This window comes from Lutra lutra, chromosome 12 (assembly GCF_902655055.1).
Source record: "Lutra lutra chromosome 12, mLutLut1.2, whole genome shotgun sequence".
NCBI classification, from domain to species: domain Eukaryota; kingdom Metazoa; phylum Chordata; class Mammalia; order Carnivora; family Mustelidae; genus Lutra; species Lutra lutra.
Window position 1 is genome coordinate 95050379 of NC_062289.1, and position 21672 is coordinate 95072050.

Genomic DNA, 21672 nt, shown 5'->3' on the forward strand with positions numbered 1-21672 from the left:
TCGAGCTGTGAACAGTAGTGGTTGATCCACTGAGCCGCATTCCGGCGATGGGTAGGCTTGGTGAACGCAAACTTGGGCTCCCACTCCTGCCTGAGACCCCTCAGATTCAAAACCCCGCGCTCGGAACAAACCCTCCAACTTCAGTCTTTGAGTTCGGTTTCCCGCCCGCCCCCGGAGGGGCGTGGTCAAGACGGGACCAAAGGCAGACACGTGCATGGAGGGGGAGGGCGCAGGCGCGAAGTCGCGGTGACGTAAAAGGGTGCGCGCTCCAAGCCGGGAACCGACGCGCGGGCGCGTCCCTCCCCTCCGTCTCGCGCTCGGCCTAAGCTGGCGCAAGCCGGGAAGATGGCGGCGGCTGGAGCGGGCCGTCTGAGACGGGCGGCGTCGGCCCTGCTGCTGCGGAGTCCTCGCCTGCCTGCCCGGGAACTGTCTGCTCCGGCCCGGCTCTATCACAAGAAGGTAGGGGCAGATGAGGGAATGCGCGGGACCCGCACTGGTAAGGCGGCGGGATGGCGAGGACCGGCGAGAGGACCCAGGTATGCCGGCGCTCGACGGAGGCCGGACCTGGGGAGAAGTGGCTGGGGGTTGTGCGCGGCCTTGGGAGCCCCCACTGCGGCGGGGATAGGGGCCACCCCTTCGCGCGACTCTAACTGGACTACGTTTCCTTTGCTGCATGGATAAAACTAACCGCTGCCCGTGGGCCCCGCCGCTGGCTGCGATTTCGTGCCTCAAAACCCAGCAGCCCAGGAAGGAGGGCCCGTTATGACCTGCCAGCCTCGCTCCAGGGACAGACACACTGGCGCGGGCTCCGGTTTCAGGGAGGCCGTTGCCCTAGCCAGATGACCTTGGGCAAGTCCCTGCTCTGCGATGAACCTGTTTTCCCCATTTGTAAAGTGAGTTCTTAGTTTTCCCCTACACGAGATAGATAGAGCTTGTGCAGTCCTTGGCATGGTGCCCAGCACATGGAGATCATTTACGGTGCAGTTACTGTTGTAGGAACTCACAGTCTCCGAGTGGAGTCAGACACGTAATCAACAGTTGCAGTGTTTTAATTTTGTTCTGTTTTTTTTGTTGTTGTTGTTTTTTGGTGGGGAGTAGGGGGGACAGCGTCGGGGGATAGGAATAGGTGTATAGTTTGCAGCCCTTGCCTTTCGGGGGCGTAAAGTCCCCTAGACCAGAAACTTTCCTACTCTGGAAACGACTAAGAACGCGGTGAATCAACATGGGGCAAAAAGTCCAGATGAGGTATTATCTTGTAGGTCCTTGGGCTTGGAATCAAAATCCGCGGTCGGGAAGAGACACTGGAAGAAGATCGGGAGACTTAAGGCTAGACTTAAGGCTAACTGGTAGACACGCCTCAAAGTTACATTAAAGTCTCCTGTGTGCCAGTTTGAATAGATACTGTTCTGTCCTGGCTTCAGCTCGTCTGCCAGGGACTTCGCTCCTCCCCTACCTAGGGGTGTGTTTTGTTGACAAAACACCCTCAACGAATGTGGGCTAGCAGCCTTTCAGCCACCAGGGTGCGCTGCTCCACCAGAGTGATTTCCGGGCTTGACATACAGTAATGGGACGGTTACTGTTTTATCATACACAAATGGATACATTCCATAGCATTGTTCCCCGTATAACATTCTCCTTGAGACTTCTGGGAAATCCTTCGATTGCTGGACCATACTTGTTTTTTGAAAAATTTTTAATAGTAATCATCCTTTGAGGATGGATTTATTTGGAAATAACCAGAAATGCTGTTTGAGCCCAAATCTGGTGACTTAGGTGGTAAAGATCAGCTAATTATTTGTGATTTAAAAACCCTATGGAGGGATGCCTGGGTGGCTCAGTCAGTTAAGCCTCTGCCTTCAGCTCAGGTCATGAGCCCAGGGTCCTAGTATAGAGCCCCAGGTTGGGCTCTCAGCTCAGCGGGGAGTTTGCTTCTCCCTTTCTGCCCCTTCCCCCGCTTGTGCTTTGTCTCTTGCTCTCAAAGTCTTCAAAAAACAAAGCAAAACAAAAAAAACCTATGGATTTAAGACATGATTTTGCTGATTTTTCTCCAGTAACTCAAATTTCTGAGGGTAGTTGGAAAAGAGGTCCAAACGGTTGGGTCATAAAGTCTCACTGATGTAAGTGTAAGCCTTCCTCCCCTGGTGATGTCTGATGCTTAGCGACTGACTTCGTGCCAGGTTCAGCTTGCTGACTTCAAGAAACTTGAAGGAGCTTACCATCAAGTTGGGGAGACAAAAAAGAGTAATCATTGGATTTCTCTTAACCTTCTAATTTCAGGTTGTTGATCATTATGAAAATCCTAGAAACGTGGGGTCCCTTGACAAGACTTCAAAAAATGTCGGAACTGGATTGGTGGGGGCGCCAGCATGTGGTGATGTAATGAAACTGCAGGTACCTCTGGTTTTCTTCTTTAATGGTAATGACAGTAATCCCTTTGCTCATACAGTGCTTCGTTGTTTACAAAGCATTTGCATGCACAGCTTTCTCCTTGGTCTCTACCTGGATTCCTGTGAGATGATGGGATGATTCAAAGTTATCAATTATTAGGTAGGGACTGAATCTTAGTTGTCCCATACACTGTGCTGACTCTTTCTGGTGTCAGTTTTCTACTCAGTCTATCATCTTAAATTCCAACTTCAGCCAAGTAGAAAGTTTTGTGAATTTTACTGAGCAAAGGAAAACCACAACCATTCGGTTAGCAATCCCCAGTGAGACAGGAAATGCCACATATCAAGCCTCCGCCTGATTGGAAACAACACAAAGGTAGTGACTGGCACTTTGAGTAAACTGTAGCTTTGTCCACATCTGCTTCATCGTGGTGAAGGGGCAGCTTGCCAGAGGTCTCCATGCCTACCTTGGAAAACAGAAACAAGGCAAGAGGATACCACTAGATGTCATTTCATACCAAACTAAAAAGCCCTAACTAGGGACCTTATTACAGACTCTCCCAGTGTTTAAAGATGCAGATTGAGCAGCCAAGAGAACTTCATAGCCAAAGAGCAGACTAGAGTTACAAAACCAAAAATTGGGGGTGGGGAGTATATTTTTCAGCTTATCTTTACCCGGTAGGCCTATATCGTTCTGATGATCATTCCTACATTTTACTCTTCATCACCGAGCCCTTTGTAACAAAGAAAATTCAGTAATTAATGTTAAAACTTAGGGTATGGAAAGCAAGACCAAAGCCCTTGGGGAGAGCCTCAGTGAACCCCCTATAAATGCAGGTTCTACAGGGCGGCACCAGGAACCACTGCTTAACTCCTGTCTCTTTTCTAGATTCAGGTGGATGAAAAGGGGAAGATTGTGGACGCCAGGTTTAAAACATTTGGCTGTGGGTCTGCTATTGCCTCTAGCTCATTAGCCACTGAATGGGTAAAAGGGAAGACGGTAAGTTTGCTTGCAGATTGACAGAATTAAATCACATTTCTGACAAACCTGCCTCTGAGTTAAGGGAAGGGTCTAATTATTAGGGGGAAGGAAGGGAGGGCTGATTTTTTTTTCAAAATATTCTAAGAATTTCTTTAATTTCTCCTGCTCAGGTTTTGATTAAATTCTTCACATTGGGGATTATGGATCATTTTGTTAAGCTTTTTATTTTGGGGTTTTTTTTTGTCAATCATTTTTATTCGTTTGGAGGTTTGGGTGGTGTTTTGTTTAGGGCTTTTTTGTTTTCTGTTTTGGGTGGCGGGGCAGAGGGAGAGAGTCATAAGTAGGCCCCATGCCCAGCACAGTGCCCAAGGCAGGACTCAATCCCATAACCAGGTCATGACTGAGCCAAAATCAAGAATTGGATGCTTAACCAACAGAACCACCCAGGCACCCGTTCAGTTTTGTTTTTAATTAAATAGGAAAAATATCCTCACCTCCCCCACTAACCGAAAAGAACGGCAAAGAACTCTATGGCTTTCTGCAAGGTTGCTGATTAAAATTTCTTAGGAGTCTAAGGGTGGGAGAGGCTATATTGTGGTTTGTGTTCTTGTTCATTTCTTTCTATCATGTTTCAAAAAGGATTGCAGGTGGTTTATAAGGATTCATGAAATAACAAACTAGCTGGTGCGAAAAGGGATTAAAGGATCAGAAACACCAAAGATGGAGGCAAAGGAAACAAATAAATCAGAACAGTGATCCCGGTGGCTGGTGGGCAGGCCCTCTGAGGGTGGAAATGAGACAAGCTCGAACACCGTTTCTGTTCTCTCTGCCAAAGCCTCTTTCCCAGAAGCTGCAGAGGAAGAAGGTCCCAAACCTGGTGAAGGACTGGAGTTTCTAAGATCCAGTCATAAAACCACTCAGAAAGCCAAAATATAGGGCTGCTTATCTTTGTAGCCCCAAGGGACCAGGTTCAGGGGCTGAGTCACAGAGGAGTGTGCGTGGGGAGCTGAGCGGCTCTACAGCAATGCTGGGAGCAGGGCCACGTGCCCCCGGCTTCCTGTGGCTCCGGGCCTTCTGGCTGGCGAGCTCCCTGGGCGAGCACAGACCTAACCTGATCTGGAGGAGATGCCTCTGAAGCAATTTGTTAAGACCTATGCTCCGGGAAAGGGGAAGCAAGACAAGGCACCTGTGCTCCCAGGATCTGGCCTTTGAGCTGTGATCAGAAAGAGGAGGAAGAGGGCCTTTCTTTGACCTTGTGGTCCTCTCTGAGTTTCTAAGAGCAGAACGTGAAGCATTATCCTTGAAGTCAGCAGAATTGGGAAATTGGGGGACAGAAGGGGAACTCTGGCTCTTCTTAAGGCAGCAGGGCTCCTTCCATGTGGGCCTCCTTCACGTGTCCTCGGACACTCGAGCAAACTCAGGGCATCCTTTCCAGTCTGTTTGGCCAAGATAGATTCTCTTCCGGCAGAGGATGATCCCAAGACCGGTCTGTGCCACTGCCAAATGCTAGAGTGCCACTGGCCTATTTGCCACCTCTCTGACCATTCTGACACCATTCAGCACTTCTGGTTGAAGGGATTTATTCTAAACATTTGGTATAAAGACATCACCGAAGCTGATCCTCACAAAACCAGAATAGGAGAAATCACTGCTTTTAAATAAAAAAAAAAAAGCAAGATTCCTGTTGCTGGCCTGAAGCAGACCCCTCAGAGCGGTCACGGGCTGGCTTGTCGAAGTGTCTTTGCCGGCAGTGCTTACCCCAGCCACGCCACACAACCGAGTGTGTACTCCATATCGCAGAGCCCCAGCTGCAGCCTTGACGCACAAGTGCATGTCCTCAGGGGTTCTTAATGGCAGTCATCCCCACCACCCCATTCTGAGGGCCTCTTTGGCCTCCCTTTTTGATTTCCTGTTCCTCAAGTTAGAGCTTCACTGAGACTGTCTCGCTCTCCTCCATGCCTCTCAGGTGGAAGAAGCCTTGACGATTAAGAACACGGACATCGCCAAGGAGCTCTGTCTGCCCCCCGTGAAGCTGCACTGCTCCAGTGAGTTTCCGCTCTGTAATGCCCACGAGCTTGCACGGCTGGGAGCACTTCTGTAATGGCATCAACTGGCATTTGTGCGGAGTAATGGCGAGGCCATTTTGGTTGTGGCGTCCCTAACCTTCAGATGGCAAAAGCCTCGAGACCTCACTGCCCATCTCCAGGAGGGTCTTAACAGGAGGTGGGGTGTGCTGGGCGTCATGCGAGCACTTTGTGGCATCATTTCTAAGCCTCAGAAATGTCCTCTACTCCACAGACAGCATCATTATCTCTCCCTCTTACCAGGAAAGCGGGGCTCAGCTTAAAGCACCCCAGTCACATGGCTTCTAAGTGGGAAAGCCAGGCCCTAAGGCCCAATCTTTGATTCTAGAATCTGTGCTGGTCCCACCCATTGGAGTCAAGTTTGGACCAGTAAAGGAGATAATTCTGCTTCTGCCATCATTCTATCGCAAGTGTTACCACTTCCTTCCCAGGTGCTGTTACTGTGTATATAGTCTGAGTCCGTGTATACAGATTGACTAAGTCCAGTTGTGCAACAGTCCCCTGTATGCTGTCCTAGGAGAAAGCCCAGATGCCTTAAGACTTATACCTGGCTTTCCAGTTTGGCCTTTGTCTTAAATCTAAAGTGTTTTCCATCTTCTCTCAGCCTTCTAGGGGAAGGAGGAATGAGAAACAGTAGCCTTAACTTACTGACCAAATTAGTTTAAAATCAGCAGAGAGCCAGGCCTCTTGCCAGAGTAAGACTCACAAGGAAAATCAGGGGCAGGGATGTGCTAACAGTCGTCAGGAAGTCTGCTATGACCCGAGTTCTTTCCACCCGAGCTGGGATTCCCCAGTATGCAGGAATAAAGCCATAGCTTGTCGACATTTTCAGAAAACCCCCAGCCTCTTCATTTGGCCTTCTTGGGCACCGCCACCTTTAGCTGCTCCTCTCTGCCTGTTGCTTACTATTTCCCCCCATAGTCATTATAATTCTGACTCCAAAGTAAAAGTTTTCAAAGTTGGGATCCCTCCAGAGGATGTGGCAGTTGCCACCTGTCAACTAGTGGCATGACCCACGTTGCGCCAGCTTGCTCAGCCAGCATCCGCTACATTTACTCCGGACTTCCCTGGGGACAGATGAGAACTGACATCTCTTGTGGCCTCTGACATGTCAGTTTATTAAGCCCTCACCCTATCCCAGCAAAGGGAGAATGTCCCAGTTTTATAGAACAGAAAGGGGATTCCAGGAGGCTGAGGCTAGCCTAGAATCCCAGGTATTTAAATTCTAATCTGCCTCCGAAGCCACGGGCAGGCGTAATCAGGCTCAGGAAACGCTGGCTGGCTTTCCAGGCTTGCTCCTCACTCCCCACTCCCCCAGCCGGGGGCTCTGATAAGCCCTTCCCCAGCGCCGCTGCCCTCTAGCTCTTAGAGGTGTGATGCCCAAGACCCTCTCTGTACAGTCTACAGACTGAGGCTCTTTCCTTGTGCTCCTTCCAGTGCTGGCCGAAGATGCAATCAAGGCTGCCCTAGCAGATTACAAACTGAAGCAAGAGCCCACAGGAGAGGCAGAGAAGGGGGAGAAATGAGCCCTCGGCGAAGCATCTAGCGGGCAGACCTGCTGTGTGTCCACCCACCGCGCCGTCACTACAGATGTTCAGAACCCCCACCCCCACCACAGTAAAAGAGCTCGGAGTCACGCGCAGCGCTTGCTGGTCACGTGGCGGCTCCCATGCCTGCAAAATACACCGTTTACTTGTTCTAAGTCCTGTGCTTTCTTTTGGCCCACTCTTAGCGCCTTAACCCTGTTTGTATATATTTTGAATTGTGCGCGTGGCCTCTAACTGAAATCAATCACAAATTCTCAAGTGTGGTAGTCAAAGTGTGCAAATACCTAATTTCGCCTGAAATTGTCTTGGGGAAGAGTACCAAGAGAAGGCCATGATACGATTATTTGATAGAACCAATTATTGTACATAAAACAGATGTGCATATATATATATATATAAAATAAAGGATATAAGACCATGTTTTTCTCTGAAAAGCCTTGTCTCTTGGATCCCTCACTCACTCCAGGGTCCTGCCCGGAGCCCCCTTGGGGCTGCCAGATGCTGGGCTGTGATGACACGCGTATCTTTCTGAGCAAACCGGACAATAAGGCCCATGGGCAGAGCCAGCCAGACGTGTGTCGCGTTTTACAGAATGGGGTCGAAGGTGAAAGGAGAGCGCCATCTCTTTTTGTTGTTCTTTGCAAAGTAGTAGATTGACAAATCAACATGAGTCCAGAATACTCTATAATTTCACTGGTTTGTGAAACACTAAAACCTGAGAAACCCTGGCCCTGACAATCGCGGAAAGTCACGGAGCAGCTGGGGGGAGGGGGTGGAGCCTGTGTCTGGGGGACACCCACCTGCCTGCTGCTGGTGGCCTTGTCACCTTCCCGTAGAAGTGTGGAGTTGGTGGCCGCCAGGCTGGGATGAACTGTGCACTCAGTGGAAGCAGCGATGCCAAACCAAGCCACGGCCGGTGCCACGGTGGCAGCCAGACTGCCCTTTGGCGCTGTGGAATTGGCAGGCCCTTAGGTCTTGCAGGCCACGAAGCACGTGGAGCCTCGGGCAAAACAAGCTGTTCAAAGTCTACCAAAATCTGCTTTCAGGGTACCACCACCGCGGGGGCGTTGACGCCGGATGACAAAACGTTAAGCAGCGCGAACACAGGCATAAGGCCTACTGCCACTGAAGGACAAAGGAGCAGCTCACCTACAAGTGGTGCTTTTTTTTTTTTTTTTAAGATTTTTTTTTTTTTTTTTTTTGTCAGAGAGAGAGGGAGAGAGAGAGCGCACAGGCAGACAGAATGGCAGGCAGAGGCAGAGGGAGAAGCAGCCTCCTGCTGAGCAAGGAGCCCGATGTGGGACTCAATCCCAGGACGCTGGGACCATGACCTGAGCCGAAGGCAGCTGCTTAACCCACTGAGCCACCCAGGCGTCCCACAAGTGGTGCTTTTAAAATCACCCCGACAGGAGGATCTCCGCACACAGCAGCCAGAAGGGACAGAGCTAACGATTTTCTAGAAGGCAAAGCTAAAAACACGAACAGATGATGAATTTAAAATTTTTACTAGTTTATGTATAGAGGTACCAGCTCTTACACTAAAATGCCCCAGCTACAAATGTTTAAAATGATGTAGCACAGGCTGCATCAAAAGCCTCGGGGTCCCTCTCTTTGTATGTGAGGATCTTCAATCAGATTATAGAATATGTGGAGATTCATACTCAATAATTGTGGGTAAATGTATGCAATTTGAGTAGAAACATGGATATTACTCATGTAGCAAGTAATTTGGTACCTACTTCACAGCAAAGTGAATGTGCCCATCTGCCCTCAAGGGGCCCCCCATCTAGTGCGAGAGTGATAAGCTGGTGATTAAAATCCAGTGTGATTAATACTGTGATGGAATTAGCACAGGCCGTTGCTCCTCTCATTGGGAGGAAAGGCTGCTGAGCTTTCAGAGAACTGGCCCACCTGCTTGGAACCTTGAAATAAAAAATGAATTTAGCCACAACTTTGACCCAAGAAGTTGATCTAGGTATGTATACATCCCTGATGGAATTCAGATTTCATACATTAAAGGCTGTAACAGTAGGAGTCCTAAAAAAAAAAAAACAACAACAAAAAAAAAAAAACTCCACCTGGGGGTCAGTTGAAAATGGAGATTTCTAGGCCCAGCATTTGGCTTTAGGCCTGTGCAGGTGATTCTAATGCCCGTGACTTCGGGTGGCCGCCGGCAGTTCTGGGGGGCAGGGGAGCCAAGCCACAGGGGAGCAGTTGGCTTTGTCCAGGCTCCATCCTGCCCCGCACAGGTGTGCTGTTCGAGTAGTTCATTCCTAACGGTCTGTCCGTTTATGGTGACCTGAGTTTTAAAGAACAGCCATCCCTGGCCCAGCATGCCTAACATTCTACCCACTGTCCCTCCTGAACCCTGTCTGTGCCCCAGGGTTGTGGATATCATTCCAAGGTACCCACAGTCCTGCATCAGCCAAAATCCCACTAAAGGAGGCCCTGGGATCTAAAGTACCAGCTAACCATTTGAGATCTCCTTCATCTCTTCAATAATGAGATGTGCTTTTTTCTGATGGTGGTTTTTTTTTTGTCCAGGCATGGGCTGGCTGTCTCTTCTCTTAAATATACCTCCTTTGTTAAAAAAAGAAAAAGAAGAAAAGGAAAACAAAACAAAACAAAACAAAACGTCCTCTGAGTCCTGGAGAAGTGCACAGAACTTCAAAGGCCATTCCCTCCATGGCCTGTGGAGAGGGCCAGGGCCTTCCTAAGACTTTTTGGTTAGGGCCGCCGGGTGGGGACATGTCAGGAGACAAGTCAGATTGGTCTGCATGGCACATGCTGCCATTTCAGCCCCTCTAAGCTAAGCAGATCTCCTTCCCTGCTTCATCATATGTGGCAACACTGCAATTCCCCCACTGCTTCTCTTTGTAATTTAGAAAAACGAGATCTCTCTGCCAGGGTGAGTATCCTCTGAGAGTTGAACCAGAATTCTGCACGTCACAGGCCGCTCCCAAACAGCTCGGGCAGTATTGCCAGAACAGCCCAAACCTCAAAATACGCGGTTGTGCAGCTAAAAGAATTTCTGTGACTTACATTCCAGACTACCCGCCCACACACCCCCAACCCCGCTTTGCCCAAACAAATCTAGTTTTAACCACAGGAGGGCATCGCATGCCCTTGAATGAGCTTAAAGCTAGATCTGAGCGTGTCGGAGTCAAACTTCCTCAGGGAGATGTGTGTATCCCGCACACACGCCCTGGGCCAGGCCCTCACAATGGTATTGTGTTCCCTCTCATGACAACCCTCCGAGGTGGACGTTATTTAAACCAACTCAAGCCAAAGCCCAGGCTTCACCTTCCTGGTTTCCTTCTGGCAGAAACACCAAAGATTCCAACTGACCGTACATCAGACGCTCACCTGGGCCTTGAGCCTTCACAGGAAGAAGATGCACCAACACAGGACAAGCCCCAGTCCATTCATTCAGCCATCTCGGCCCCAAGCACCAGGGCCCTTACCTGGCTAATGCATCAGAACTGCCAGGAAGCCCAGTTTAACCCCGACACCCCGTTAAATCTCATGGCCTGGCGGTGGGGTCTGGGCGCTGGTGTTTCTGCCCATCTCCAAAAAAGCTCCTGAGTCCCTTCCTCTCTCGACCCTACACCCCCACCCCCCTAGCATCTGCCTCAGTCTAGACCTTCCTCCTCTCTCCTGGCCTCCCCACTGGTCTCCCTGCCTCCAGCCTCACTGCTGGGATCCACGTTGCACGTGACTACGGCAGGGGTCTTCCTAAACAAAAGTGACCCTGTCCCTGGCTCCCCAATTGTCCATACTTTTCCTACCACATCGATGGATTTGCTCCAGGATGCTGAACCTTCCCCTTAGGACTTCCCCTTGTTATTCCTTCTGCCAGGAATGCCCTCGCCAGGGGTCTTCCCTTAACCTCCGCTCAGGCTGGGAGCCTCATCTCAGGCATCACCTCCTCTGGGAAGCTTCCTAGATTGTCCCAGGCTGAGCTAGGTGTCACTCTCTGCTCCCACAGTCCCCTATACTTCTTAATCACATATGTGTCATGAACAACATCATAATTTGCTGTTCTCTTATCTTTCCATATCATTATGCAGACACTGAGTCTGTCTTTTTTTTTTTTTTTAATTTTAAATAGGTAACATGCTCCAAGAAAAAAAAATCCAAACAACACGAAATGGAAGAGAGCTAATGTCCTTGCCATCATCCCTAATCTCCTGCCTCCTTCCCCAGAGGCAGTCTCTGATTCTCGTTTCTCAGGTGTCCTTCCAGAAATTCTCTGGGCAAATCCAAATACACATGTGTTCAAATAGACCGTTTTCTTCTTTTTTACACATGTGGTGACATACCATATACTTCTGCCATGTTTATTTTCCTCTTGACTGTACTTCTGAAGGCCATTCCCTATCCATTCTTATAGACCTGCCAGATTCTTAACGGCTGCACAGCATTATGAAGGTCCATAATTTAGTTTTCTGTTGATGTTTGTGTAGATTGCCCTCATGGCAATGTCTTAATTAGGGGACCCAGCATCTGGTATAGTTCTTAACTCACTGGGGAGCTCCCTAAATGCCTACTGAGTGGATGGATGGGTGTTCATGGGTAAGTGGATAGATGGGTGGACGGGTGGGTCAGTGGCTGGGTGGATAGATGGAGACTGTGGGAGTGAGTGGGTGGGTAGATGGATGGATGGATGGGTGGGTTAGTGGGTGGATATGTGGTGGATGGGTGGGTTAGTGGGTGAATGGACACATGGATGGATGGTGGGTGGGTAGGTGTGTGGGAGGAGAAACAGGCTTAGAATGAAATGACTTGCCCCAGATGACACAGCTTGGAAGCAGTAGGTTAGCTGAGGTCCTCTGCTGAGGTCCTCTAACCCCCTCCCACCCCTTTCAAAGGACCACACCACAACTATGACCATGTCTCTAATTTAACCTCTCCTAAATGTTATTCCTGGATTTTGGCCACTTAGGACCACATCAGAATGTACAGTTTTAGAACCTCACATTAAGCATGTCCTGTTAAAACTAGCTGTCCCTATCCTGGAATCTTCTTTAAAAGCCAAACAAATGAGGGACGCCTGGGTGGCTCAGTCGGTTAAGCGTCTGCCTTTGGCTCAGGTCATGATCTTAGGGTCCTAGAATTGAGCCCCGCATAGGGCTCCCTGCTCAGTGGGGAATCTGCTCCCTCTCCTCCTCCCCCTTGCTTGGTGCTCTCTCTCTCTCTCTCTCATGAATGAATGCCAAACAAATGAAAGGAAACTGCCATGAACTTGAGGCAGGAGTGCAGGCTCTGTGTCCATCATCATGGGTAGGACAGAATACTTCTAGACCCACTGAGTCTTGGCAGAGTGACGGGGTCCCTGCAGACAAGCTCCAGCCCCAACCAAAAGGTGGACTGGAGTAGATTCTTTATCAATGGCTCTTTCTGGCCTATCTGCTGGCTTTCTCCCCCCATCCAAGGTGACATCAGCCAACCCTCAAAAAGCCACCTCCCCCAAGAAGGCTGTCGCCACACAGGGAGACACCAGCAGAGCAAAGCAGATTGAGCTGGGAGCACTGGAGTCCGACAAGAGTGGGTTCAAATGCCGTCTGCCCCTGTGTAACCCTGAATAAGAGACTTAGAGCAGCCTGAGCTGCTCAAGCCTCAGCTTTTCCATCTGCAAAATGGGAATGAAAACAGCACCTATGCAGTCAGGTTGACATGACAATTAAATGAGACAATGCAAGAAAGCACGTGGTCCATAGAGCTCATTGTCATGGTGTTGGTTATGATCACGCACAACAGCTCAGCCCTGACGCAGACCAGGCCCACTTGCTCGGTGTTGATACAGAGGAGCTCATGGACTCCTCCCAGGAAGCCTCAAATGCTATTATTATCCCATTTGGCAGATGAAGAAACTAAAGGGTAAAGTGACATATCCAAGACCACACAGCTAGGAAGTGAAAGAGACAGGATCCAAACTCAAGGCGATAAGATCCAGACTGCCGGCGCTCCACTCGCTGCTTCTCTACTCCGTTCCCTCCCCTGCCCTGAGTACTGCTAGCACAGGTATCATGACCATTCTGAATGGTAACTGCTGTTACTCTTACTTCTGTTGCTGCTACTTCTACTGTTACTCTTTTTCAGATACCAGAACCTCAAAAAAAAAAAAAAAAAAAGATACCGGAACCTCCAGGCTTCTACCCTATGGTGTCTTCGTCACCAGACCAGCCCTCACAGTATGACCTTCCAAATACCGCAGAGCCCTCATCGGGCTGTCCAGGTGCAGGACACACACAGAGAGGACTTCTGTCCCACACAGCTTGTTGGGCAAGCTGCCTCCACTGTGCTCGGCTGACCACAGGGCATGGCTCTCCCCGGGGCCCAGCCTCAGATACCACCACCACCCTCTCCACCCAGCTCTCTTTGGAAAACTCTAGCTCCCGGCCTTACCCCAGAGAAACCCAGCTCCCAAAATAACTCCAAGAGGCCCCCAGGGTGAGGACAACCATTAATGTCCTAGAGCTTCTGGTGCCAGAGAAGTGGCAGGAGCCTCCTGCCCTGCCCCCAGTGCCTTGGGCCAATGCGTCGCAGGAAGCCCCAGTGGGGAAACTGGGCTGGACACCCCCTCTGCCCAAACGCTTCCACAGCATACGCAACCCTGTGTCGCTGGCTCCTTTGAGCAGGACCACAGGGCCTTAGGGAGCAGCCCTGGATGGGGACCTGGGAACTTGGATTCTGATCCCAGCTCTGCCATGATCACTGCATGTGACTGTAAGCAGGTACTGAACCTCTGTGAGCCTTGATTTCCCTTCCTGAAAAATCACCAGAAAACTAGCTCCTAAGTCATAGAATTGTTGAGAGGATTGACTGGATTGTCACAGGTCAAGTTAAAAAAAACACAGAGCTGGGCATGTAGTAAGCACTCAATAAATGTTAACTGCCATCCCCTTTACCATCACCCCCACAACCACCATCGACATCATCAGCATCACCATCATCCTGTTCATCATCACCACCATCCCCCTCATCATCACCATGATCCCCATCATCATTACTATCATTGTCATCTCTATGATCACCACCATTATCACCATTATCCTCATCCCTATCATCACCAGCATCATCACCACCACCATCCCCATCCCCACCATCACCACCAACCCCATCATCACCACCACCATCCCCATCATCACCACCACTATCATCATCACTACCATCATCACCACCATCATCATCATCACCACCACCATCCCCATCATCATCACCACCATCACCATCACCACCATCCCTACCATTACCACCATCATCATCACCAACCCATCATCATCACCACCAAGCCATCATCATCACCACCATCATTATCACCACCACCATCCCTACCATCATCACCACTATCATCATCATCACTACCATCATCACCACCATCACCACCACTATCATCATCATCACCACCACCATCCCCATCATCACCACCACTATCATCATCACTACCATCATCACCACCATCACCATCACCATCACCACCATCATCATCACCACCAACCCATCATCATCACCACCATGCCATCATCATCACCACCATCATTATCACCACCACCATCCCTACCATCACCACCACCATCATCATCACCACCATCATTGTCATCCCCATCATCATCATCACCAATTACAGCAGCAGCAACAGTGCCATCACCATCCTGGTCATCACCATCATCACTGTTCCCATCAACACTGCTATGAACTAGATTGTGTTCCCCCAAAATTGAGACATTGAGACCCTAACCTGCAACATGGCTATCTGAAGATAGGGTCTTTAGAGGGTAATCAGAGTTAGATGAGGTCATAAGCATGGGTGGGACCTTACAAGAAAGGTCCCTTTGTATGCTCTCAGAGGAAAGACCATGTGAGGACGACATGGCCATCGACAGGCCAAGAAGAAAGCTCTCACCAGAACCTGAGCCCTGTCCAAACCTTGATCTTAGGCTTTCCAGCCTCCAGAACTATGAGAAAATCAATTTGTATTGCTTAAGCCCTGTCGTCTGGGGTATTTTGTTATGGCACTGCAGGCCGACTGATACAGCTGCCATCATCATCACCATCATCACCACCATCATCATCATCACTGTCATTGTTACAGGTCAGATTCCCCAGGATGCTGACTCTGAGACTGAACTTAGCATGAAAAGTATTTATTCAGGAGTGTTCCTGGTGTCAATACCTGTGGAAGGATTAGGCAGGATTGGGCAGAGGGAGGAGATGGGTAGTCACGTACCCCCAACAGAAGTGCCTGTTGATCCTATGGGGAGCTCTAAATCGGGCAGCCCCTCAGAGTTGGCCTGCGTCTGAGCCCCTGTCACTTACAATCTCTAGAATTTATCACCATATTGGGTTCAAGTCTTCATCTTCCCACTCATTTTCCAAAGGAGATGTGCATGTTACAAGAAGAGGAGCCAAGCGCTTACCACCACCGAGTAACTCATTAATGGTGGAATTCCAAGCATCTGTTGGGTTTACTATCTGGGGGCAAAGGAGCTTTGTAGGAGCTTCTCACACTGTCCCACTTGCCCTGCAGCCTCAGAGCCCTGCTCACTTTCCCACAACAGCGGGGCCCCTGGGACCATCTCCCTTCGAGTGGGTATTCGTCTATTCTAACCCCAAATGCTGGGGACACCACAGCCCCGCTTCCTGGCAAGACTTCTTGGGCGGCCGCCGCAATCCGTCTCCTCTTGACCTTTCCCACTCTTTTTTTCTATGGAGCTGAACCAAAGGATGATCTGCTCGTGCAGGCAAGTCCCTTTCTGGCCAAGCTGATGGAGCTGAGGGCCTCAGGGAGAGGGCCTGGGTCAGGGCCGCCTACACTGCATGGCCATGGGCAAGTGTGGGCCCCTCTCATTTAGAAACCCTTCAAGGGCCTGTCACAAGGCAAAATGAGGTCACATGATTAAAGTGCTCAGGAGAACCAGGCACACAGTAAGTGCTTATTAAATGCTCCTTCATCCACAGGACAGGACCTTAGCAGGCACCACAGAACAGAAGGAGAAGTCAAGATTCATGCCAAGCAACAGCTTCTCACTGAACCTCTCTCTCTGGCCCCTGAGACCCCACCTGTCTACATTTCGCCCCACTCACCCCATTCCAGCCCCAGTGGCCTCCCTGCCATCCCTCAGACCCGCCAAGTTCATTCCTACCTCAGGAACTTTGCACTTGCTGGCCCCTCTGCCCAGGGACCCCTTCCCCAGAGCTTCCTAAGGCTGAGTCCTCCATTCGGGTCCTACCTCCTCCCATCCACTCTGGCTCAGGTAGAAACCCATCCATGCCTACTCACTAGCTCATCACCCTGTTCGCTTTCTCCACCATGCATGGCACTCTGGATTCACCTTGCTCAGGGAGGGTATATCTCAGGATTCACCATTCAAGCTCCAAAGCTTAGAGCACTAAATGTGTACAATACGGGAGGTGCGCCCATAGGCCCGTTCTGGCCACAGGTCCTGAGAAACATAGGAGGGAAAAGAGATCTGTTTTCACTCCCTGGGCAAATCTTTCTCCTGCTCTGTATTTGCAGGGTTTTTTTGCAAAAGGAAGAGATTGGCCCCAATGACTCCATATTCCCTTCCAGCTCAAACAAAAAGATTCCACAAACTTGGACAACTTCTCATTTTAGCCAATAACCAACTCAGGCCAGAACATGATTCATCTCTGCCGATTTCGCCTAGCAACTGGCCCTTCTCCCCACACCCCGAATTAACCCCCCCCCAAGAAAAATTCCTCCCCCACCACATACTCGCCCTGCCTCCCCCGACCCCTCTTCTGGCATCCTGGAGAGGAATGCAAGGCTTCAAGATCCCCCGTCTGTCCGCCACCAACATTTTAAGGCAACATCAGAATGTCTCGGGCTATGTCTGGAACAAGCTGGGGCGGGGGTTGTTCCCCCCGCCCCCCCGGGATTAGTACAGGAAACAGCAGCAGAAGTCAGGCAGGCAGAAAGCGCTGACCCAGCACAGGGAGATCATTTCTATTCTGATGCCTCACCCTTCTCAGGCCTTGAAAAGTGTCTGCATTTCAGGGAGGAAGAAAGGAGAGACCAGGAAAGTGAGCAGGGTGGAGGGAGGCTCCCTGCCGGAGACAAGCCCAGCCCCATTCAGATGTCTAAGGGGTGCTTGCTTCCAGGTCCCCACAGTGAGAAAAAGGACTTGTCTCATCTTAGCAGATACTGGGAAGCATTTAATAAACTTCAATACCGTTTGCGACACAAAATCTTGGCAATCTAAGAATAAAAAGGTATTTTCCTTAACTTGATAAAGGATATTTACCAGAAAATGAAAAGCAAATGCTTCCCACTGGAAAACTTTGGAAGCACTACCATTAAGATCGGGCTCCAGGCAAGGATGTCCACCACCATCACCTCCACTGTCATCGCCTCCACCATTACCTCCTCAATCATCACCTCCTCAACCATCGCCTCCACCATCATCACCTCTACCTTCATTACCTCCACTGTCATCACCACCACGATTATCTCCACTGTCATCACCACCACCGTCACCTCCTCAACCATCACCTCCACCATCATCACTTCCAGTGTCACCTCCACTGTCATCACCTCCTCAATCATCACCTCTACCATCATCACCTCCACCATCACCTCCTCCATCATCACCTCTTCAACCATCACCTCCTCAACCATCACCTCCACCATCATCACCACCACCACCATCACCACCACCATCACCTCCTCAACCATCACCTCCACCAACATCACCTCCACTTTCACCTCCATCATCACCTCCACTGTCATTACCTCCACTGTCACCTCCACTGTCATCACCTCCACCACTGTCACCACCATCACCTCCACCACCATCACCTCCTCAACCATCACCTCCACCATCATTAACACCTCTATCACCACCACCTCCATCACCTCCACCATCATCACTTCCACTGTCACCTCCACTGTCATCACCTCCACTGTCATCATCTCCTCCACCATCACCTCTACCATCACCTCCACCGTCATCACCTCCACCATCATCACCTCCACTGTCATCACCTCCACCATCACCTCCTCCATCATCACCTCCTCAACCATCACCTTCTCCATCATCACCACCACCATCACCTCCTCAACCATCACCTCCACCAACATCACCTCCACTGTCACCTCCATCATCACCTCCACTGTCATCACCTCCACCACTGTCACCACCATCACCTCCACCACCATCACCTCCTCAACCATCACCTCCACCATCATTACCACCTCTATCACCATCACCACCTCCATCACCTCCACCATCATCACCACCTTACCTCCTCAACCATCACCTCTTTTACCAACACTCCATCACCACCCCTACCTCTACCACCATCTCTACCTCTACCATCACCTCCATGTCCATCTCTTCCTCTACAATCACTCCACCACCTCTGCCACTATCCCCTCCACCTCTACCTCCACCAGTCAATACTGATGACAGCCAGGGGACCTGGACTGGAGACCTGCCTCAGCCATTACCTTTCTGGGTAACTTTAGGTCTCAGTTTCCCCATTTATAGCTTAAGTGGTAGGACTGTACCTACTGTTTACAAATTATGCTCCACTGAGCGTTAAGGGCCCTTGCAGGGGGCACAGGGAGGCAAACATGTGCCCTCTAGTTAACCCATCCCCCTTCCAAAATGCAGCTCTTTCTTTTATTCAACTTCGGTTAAGATCTTTGGTAACAGAGTTTATTAGAACAAAGGATTCTGTGGCTGAAAAGAGTTGAAAATCAGTGGATACACCATCAGTACAAGTGGGGACTAAGGATAGAAACAGGTAATTAGAAGAACTCTGTAAGGAGAGCCCCTTTCTCACCAGCAATCAGACAGCTGTACCTAACCCAACAATGGAATGCCACTTCTCACCCATTGGGTCAGAAAAACACTGAACACCAGTGGTGTTGTCAAGGATGGAGGGAAGCGGGGGCTCTCCTAGACCAAGATAGGAATGGAAACCGGTGCCGCATCTTGGACAAGGCATTTGGCAGCACCTGTGAAAGGCGAGGCGTGTACCTCCCACCCGGCGATCCCACTGGAAGGCACAACTGGCAGGACAGCCCCCCGCATCTGCAAAGACAAAAACACATGTGGGATCCCCTCGGAAATGTGTAAAAACACAGGGCCACCCAGCTCTGCGACCTGTGACCGCCTGCTGTGGCCCCCACTACTACCCAGAGGAACCCCAAAGTGGCTCCATCCTGGGGACACCCAGAGCCCATGAGAGGAAATCTGGGCTCACACCTCAAAAAAGTGAACTGCTTGTGCAAGTGTATCTCGCCCGGGCTGCTCCCCGGAGCTCAGAGCTCGCCCTCTTCATGTAGACCACAAAGCACAAGTGTGACCTTGGACCCAGCTCACCTCCACCAACAATTCACCGAGCAGGAATGGTTTCCACATCGGCTGAATGAGGCTAATCAAAGGAACTCCATAGCGATTTTTCAAAAGAAATCATTTACGTGAAAAGCCAGTTGGGAAATATTGACTCTTTCAGGATTGACGCCCCCATGTTCCAGGCCCTTGCCCCCCTACAAGCAAATTCTCCCTGAATATCCTCTCACTTGGCAGGAGTGACCCCTACCATTACTCCCCCACCAGCACTTACACGGACTCCCTTTTGTCACTTACAAACAACGCTGCCATGGGGTCTGAGCATAGGCCGGCTTCACAAAGCACTTCCAGGGCGAAGGGCAAGGACACATACAACGTTGGTCGACGTGGCCACCGGACCCTCCAAGAGGGCTGTTCATCTTCCCTCCAGTCTGCTGAAACCCAGACTATGCGAAGATCAAATCTAGACAAAGATAAGATGTTCTTATTTTATAAGAGGTCATGAAAAATTCACAGTGTTTCTGTTTCCCCCAATAACTCGCCCAGTCCTTCCAGCCAGAGCTCTGCTGTGGGCAAGGTGGTGAGGAAAGTGGCCCGCGGGCCCAGTTCAACTTAGGTGTGACAGAAGAAAGGACTTCCCAATAGGGAGGCGTCTCAGATGCTGGAGACAACCAAAGGTACCCCACAAATTCCTCCAGGGAACTCTTACAATGGGGGGAGAGGGGTACGTTGAGCTCCCTGGGAAGCATTAAAGTGGAGGTGGGGAAGAAGACAAAATCTCCCAAGACCTTCTCCTCCAAGAACTGAGTGGCTGTTTGTACTTCGGGGAAAATGGCCTCCTGCAGGCTTTCCCCTAGGTGCTGACAATATCACCTCCCACAGGATCGCAGAGTTTGGAGCCCACCAGCTGGCTGAAGTCCAAAGCAAGCCTCCTTCTTCCCTTTGCCAGAGACATAGCTGAAGACCAGGGAGGGCAACCGACTTGCCCCAGGCAGCAAAGACAGGGAAGGAGTAGAGCTGGATGACCCAGAGCCCCTACCTCCCCAGGGCCTCCCATCTGCAAGTTCACATCTCTGGAGAGCCCCAGGGCTGTGGGCTTGACTTCCAGATCCGGTGGACTCTTCGGAATCCCCACACATGCAGCATCCTGGGCAGGACCAAGGGCCCTGGGGTCCCAAGAGCCATCTGTCTGCTTCTTCACTCACCGTGTGACCTGGGGCTCTCAGGACTGTGGGAACAAAGGCTCCTGCGAGGTCCTGCTGCCTGGGGCTCCAACGCATGTCCTGCCAGCCCGAGGCAAGTGTATGCATGTGCCCTGATGAGCCCTGAGGGCCGGGGGCGAGCCCTGGGCTGTTGTCAGAGCCCTTTTTGCCTCCTTTCGGCAGCCAGACCACGGTCGCCACTGTGATGACACCTGCTCTCCCAGCTGAGCTACAGGGCCACGTGCAAGTGTGGGTGCCTTGGCCTTAGGCCTCTGCTCCCACACTGTTGTCCTGCATGCCTGCACTCATTCATTCATTCATTCACTCACTCACTCAGGAACAAGAGTGCATGCAGTGGTTAGACCACTGGCCCTGGGGGTCCAAAAGCCTCAGGAGGTTCAAAGGCCAGCTCAGGTCCTTTCTAGCTGTGTGACCTTGGGCAAGTTGCTTTACCTCTCTGAGCTTCCACTCTTCCTCCGTAGAAGGCGGATATCTGTGCCTCGCTCGGCTTTGTGAGGACCCAGTGTATAGAAAGCGCTTAGTGCTGTGCCGGGAACACAGTGGGTACTCAAGAAGTGATGGACACTGGGCCTGAGAGTGGGATTTAAACAGCGACCAAGGACAGAAGTAGGAGATTGGGGGCCAAGGAGGTTTTTCAGAGAGCCTCATTTCAACCCTCCCTAGGGTGGGTGCAGAGATGTCCTGCCTCCCAATGTCACCCTTCCTCTCTGCTCCTCAATCAAGGAGCAACTGGAAAGAAACTCAGCACTCCTTTCTCAGCAATCATTGAGCACCTACTGAGTACCCAGCTCTGTTCTGGGCTTTGACCCGCAGTGCTGGGCAGAGAAGCCGTAGAATCTCAGAGGTCAGAATAGCCTGTAGCAGCCTCTTCACTGCTTCCCAGCAGTAGGAACGACGAGATCCTTAGAAGAGTCAACAGAAATGGAAACATTTTTCTATCCTGGTCCCCGGGCCCTGAGCTCGAGGAGCATTTTCTTGTCTGAGTCTCACAACAGGACAGGACCTGTGCTCTCACAGGTGAGGTGCTGAGGCTCCGAAAGGAGGGGGGTGGGGTAGGGCAGAAGCTGCCCAAGGTCACACATCCTGGAAGTGGAATTGGAACTCGGATTTGACTCCCGGGTCTCTT

At 50.6% G+C, this 21672-nt stretch overlaps 1 protein-coding gene across 1 annotated transcript; it reads left to right on the forward strand.

Moving 5' to 3' along the window:
• The first annotated feature begins 268 nt into the window (after window positions 1-268).
• On the forward strand, window positions 269-7420 carry ISCU (iron-sulfur cluster assembly enzyme). Its single transcript, XM_047697965.1, has 5 exons — window positions 269-459; window positions 2278-2391; window positions 3277-3387; window positions 5336-5414; window positions 6891-7420. The coding sequence occupies exons 1-5, from the start codon at window positions 346-348 to the stop codon at window positions 6977-6979; spliced, it is 507 nt and encodes a 168-aa protein (XP_047553921.1). The 5' UTR covers window positions 269-345; the 3' UTR covers window positions 6980-7420.
• The last annotated feature ends 14252 nt before the right edge of the window (window positions 7421-21672 follow it).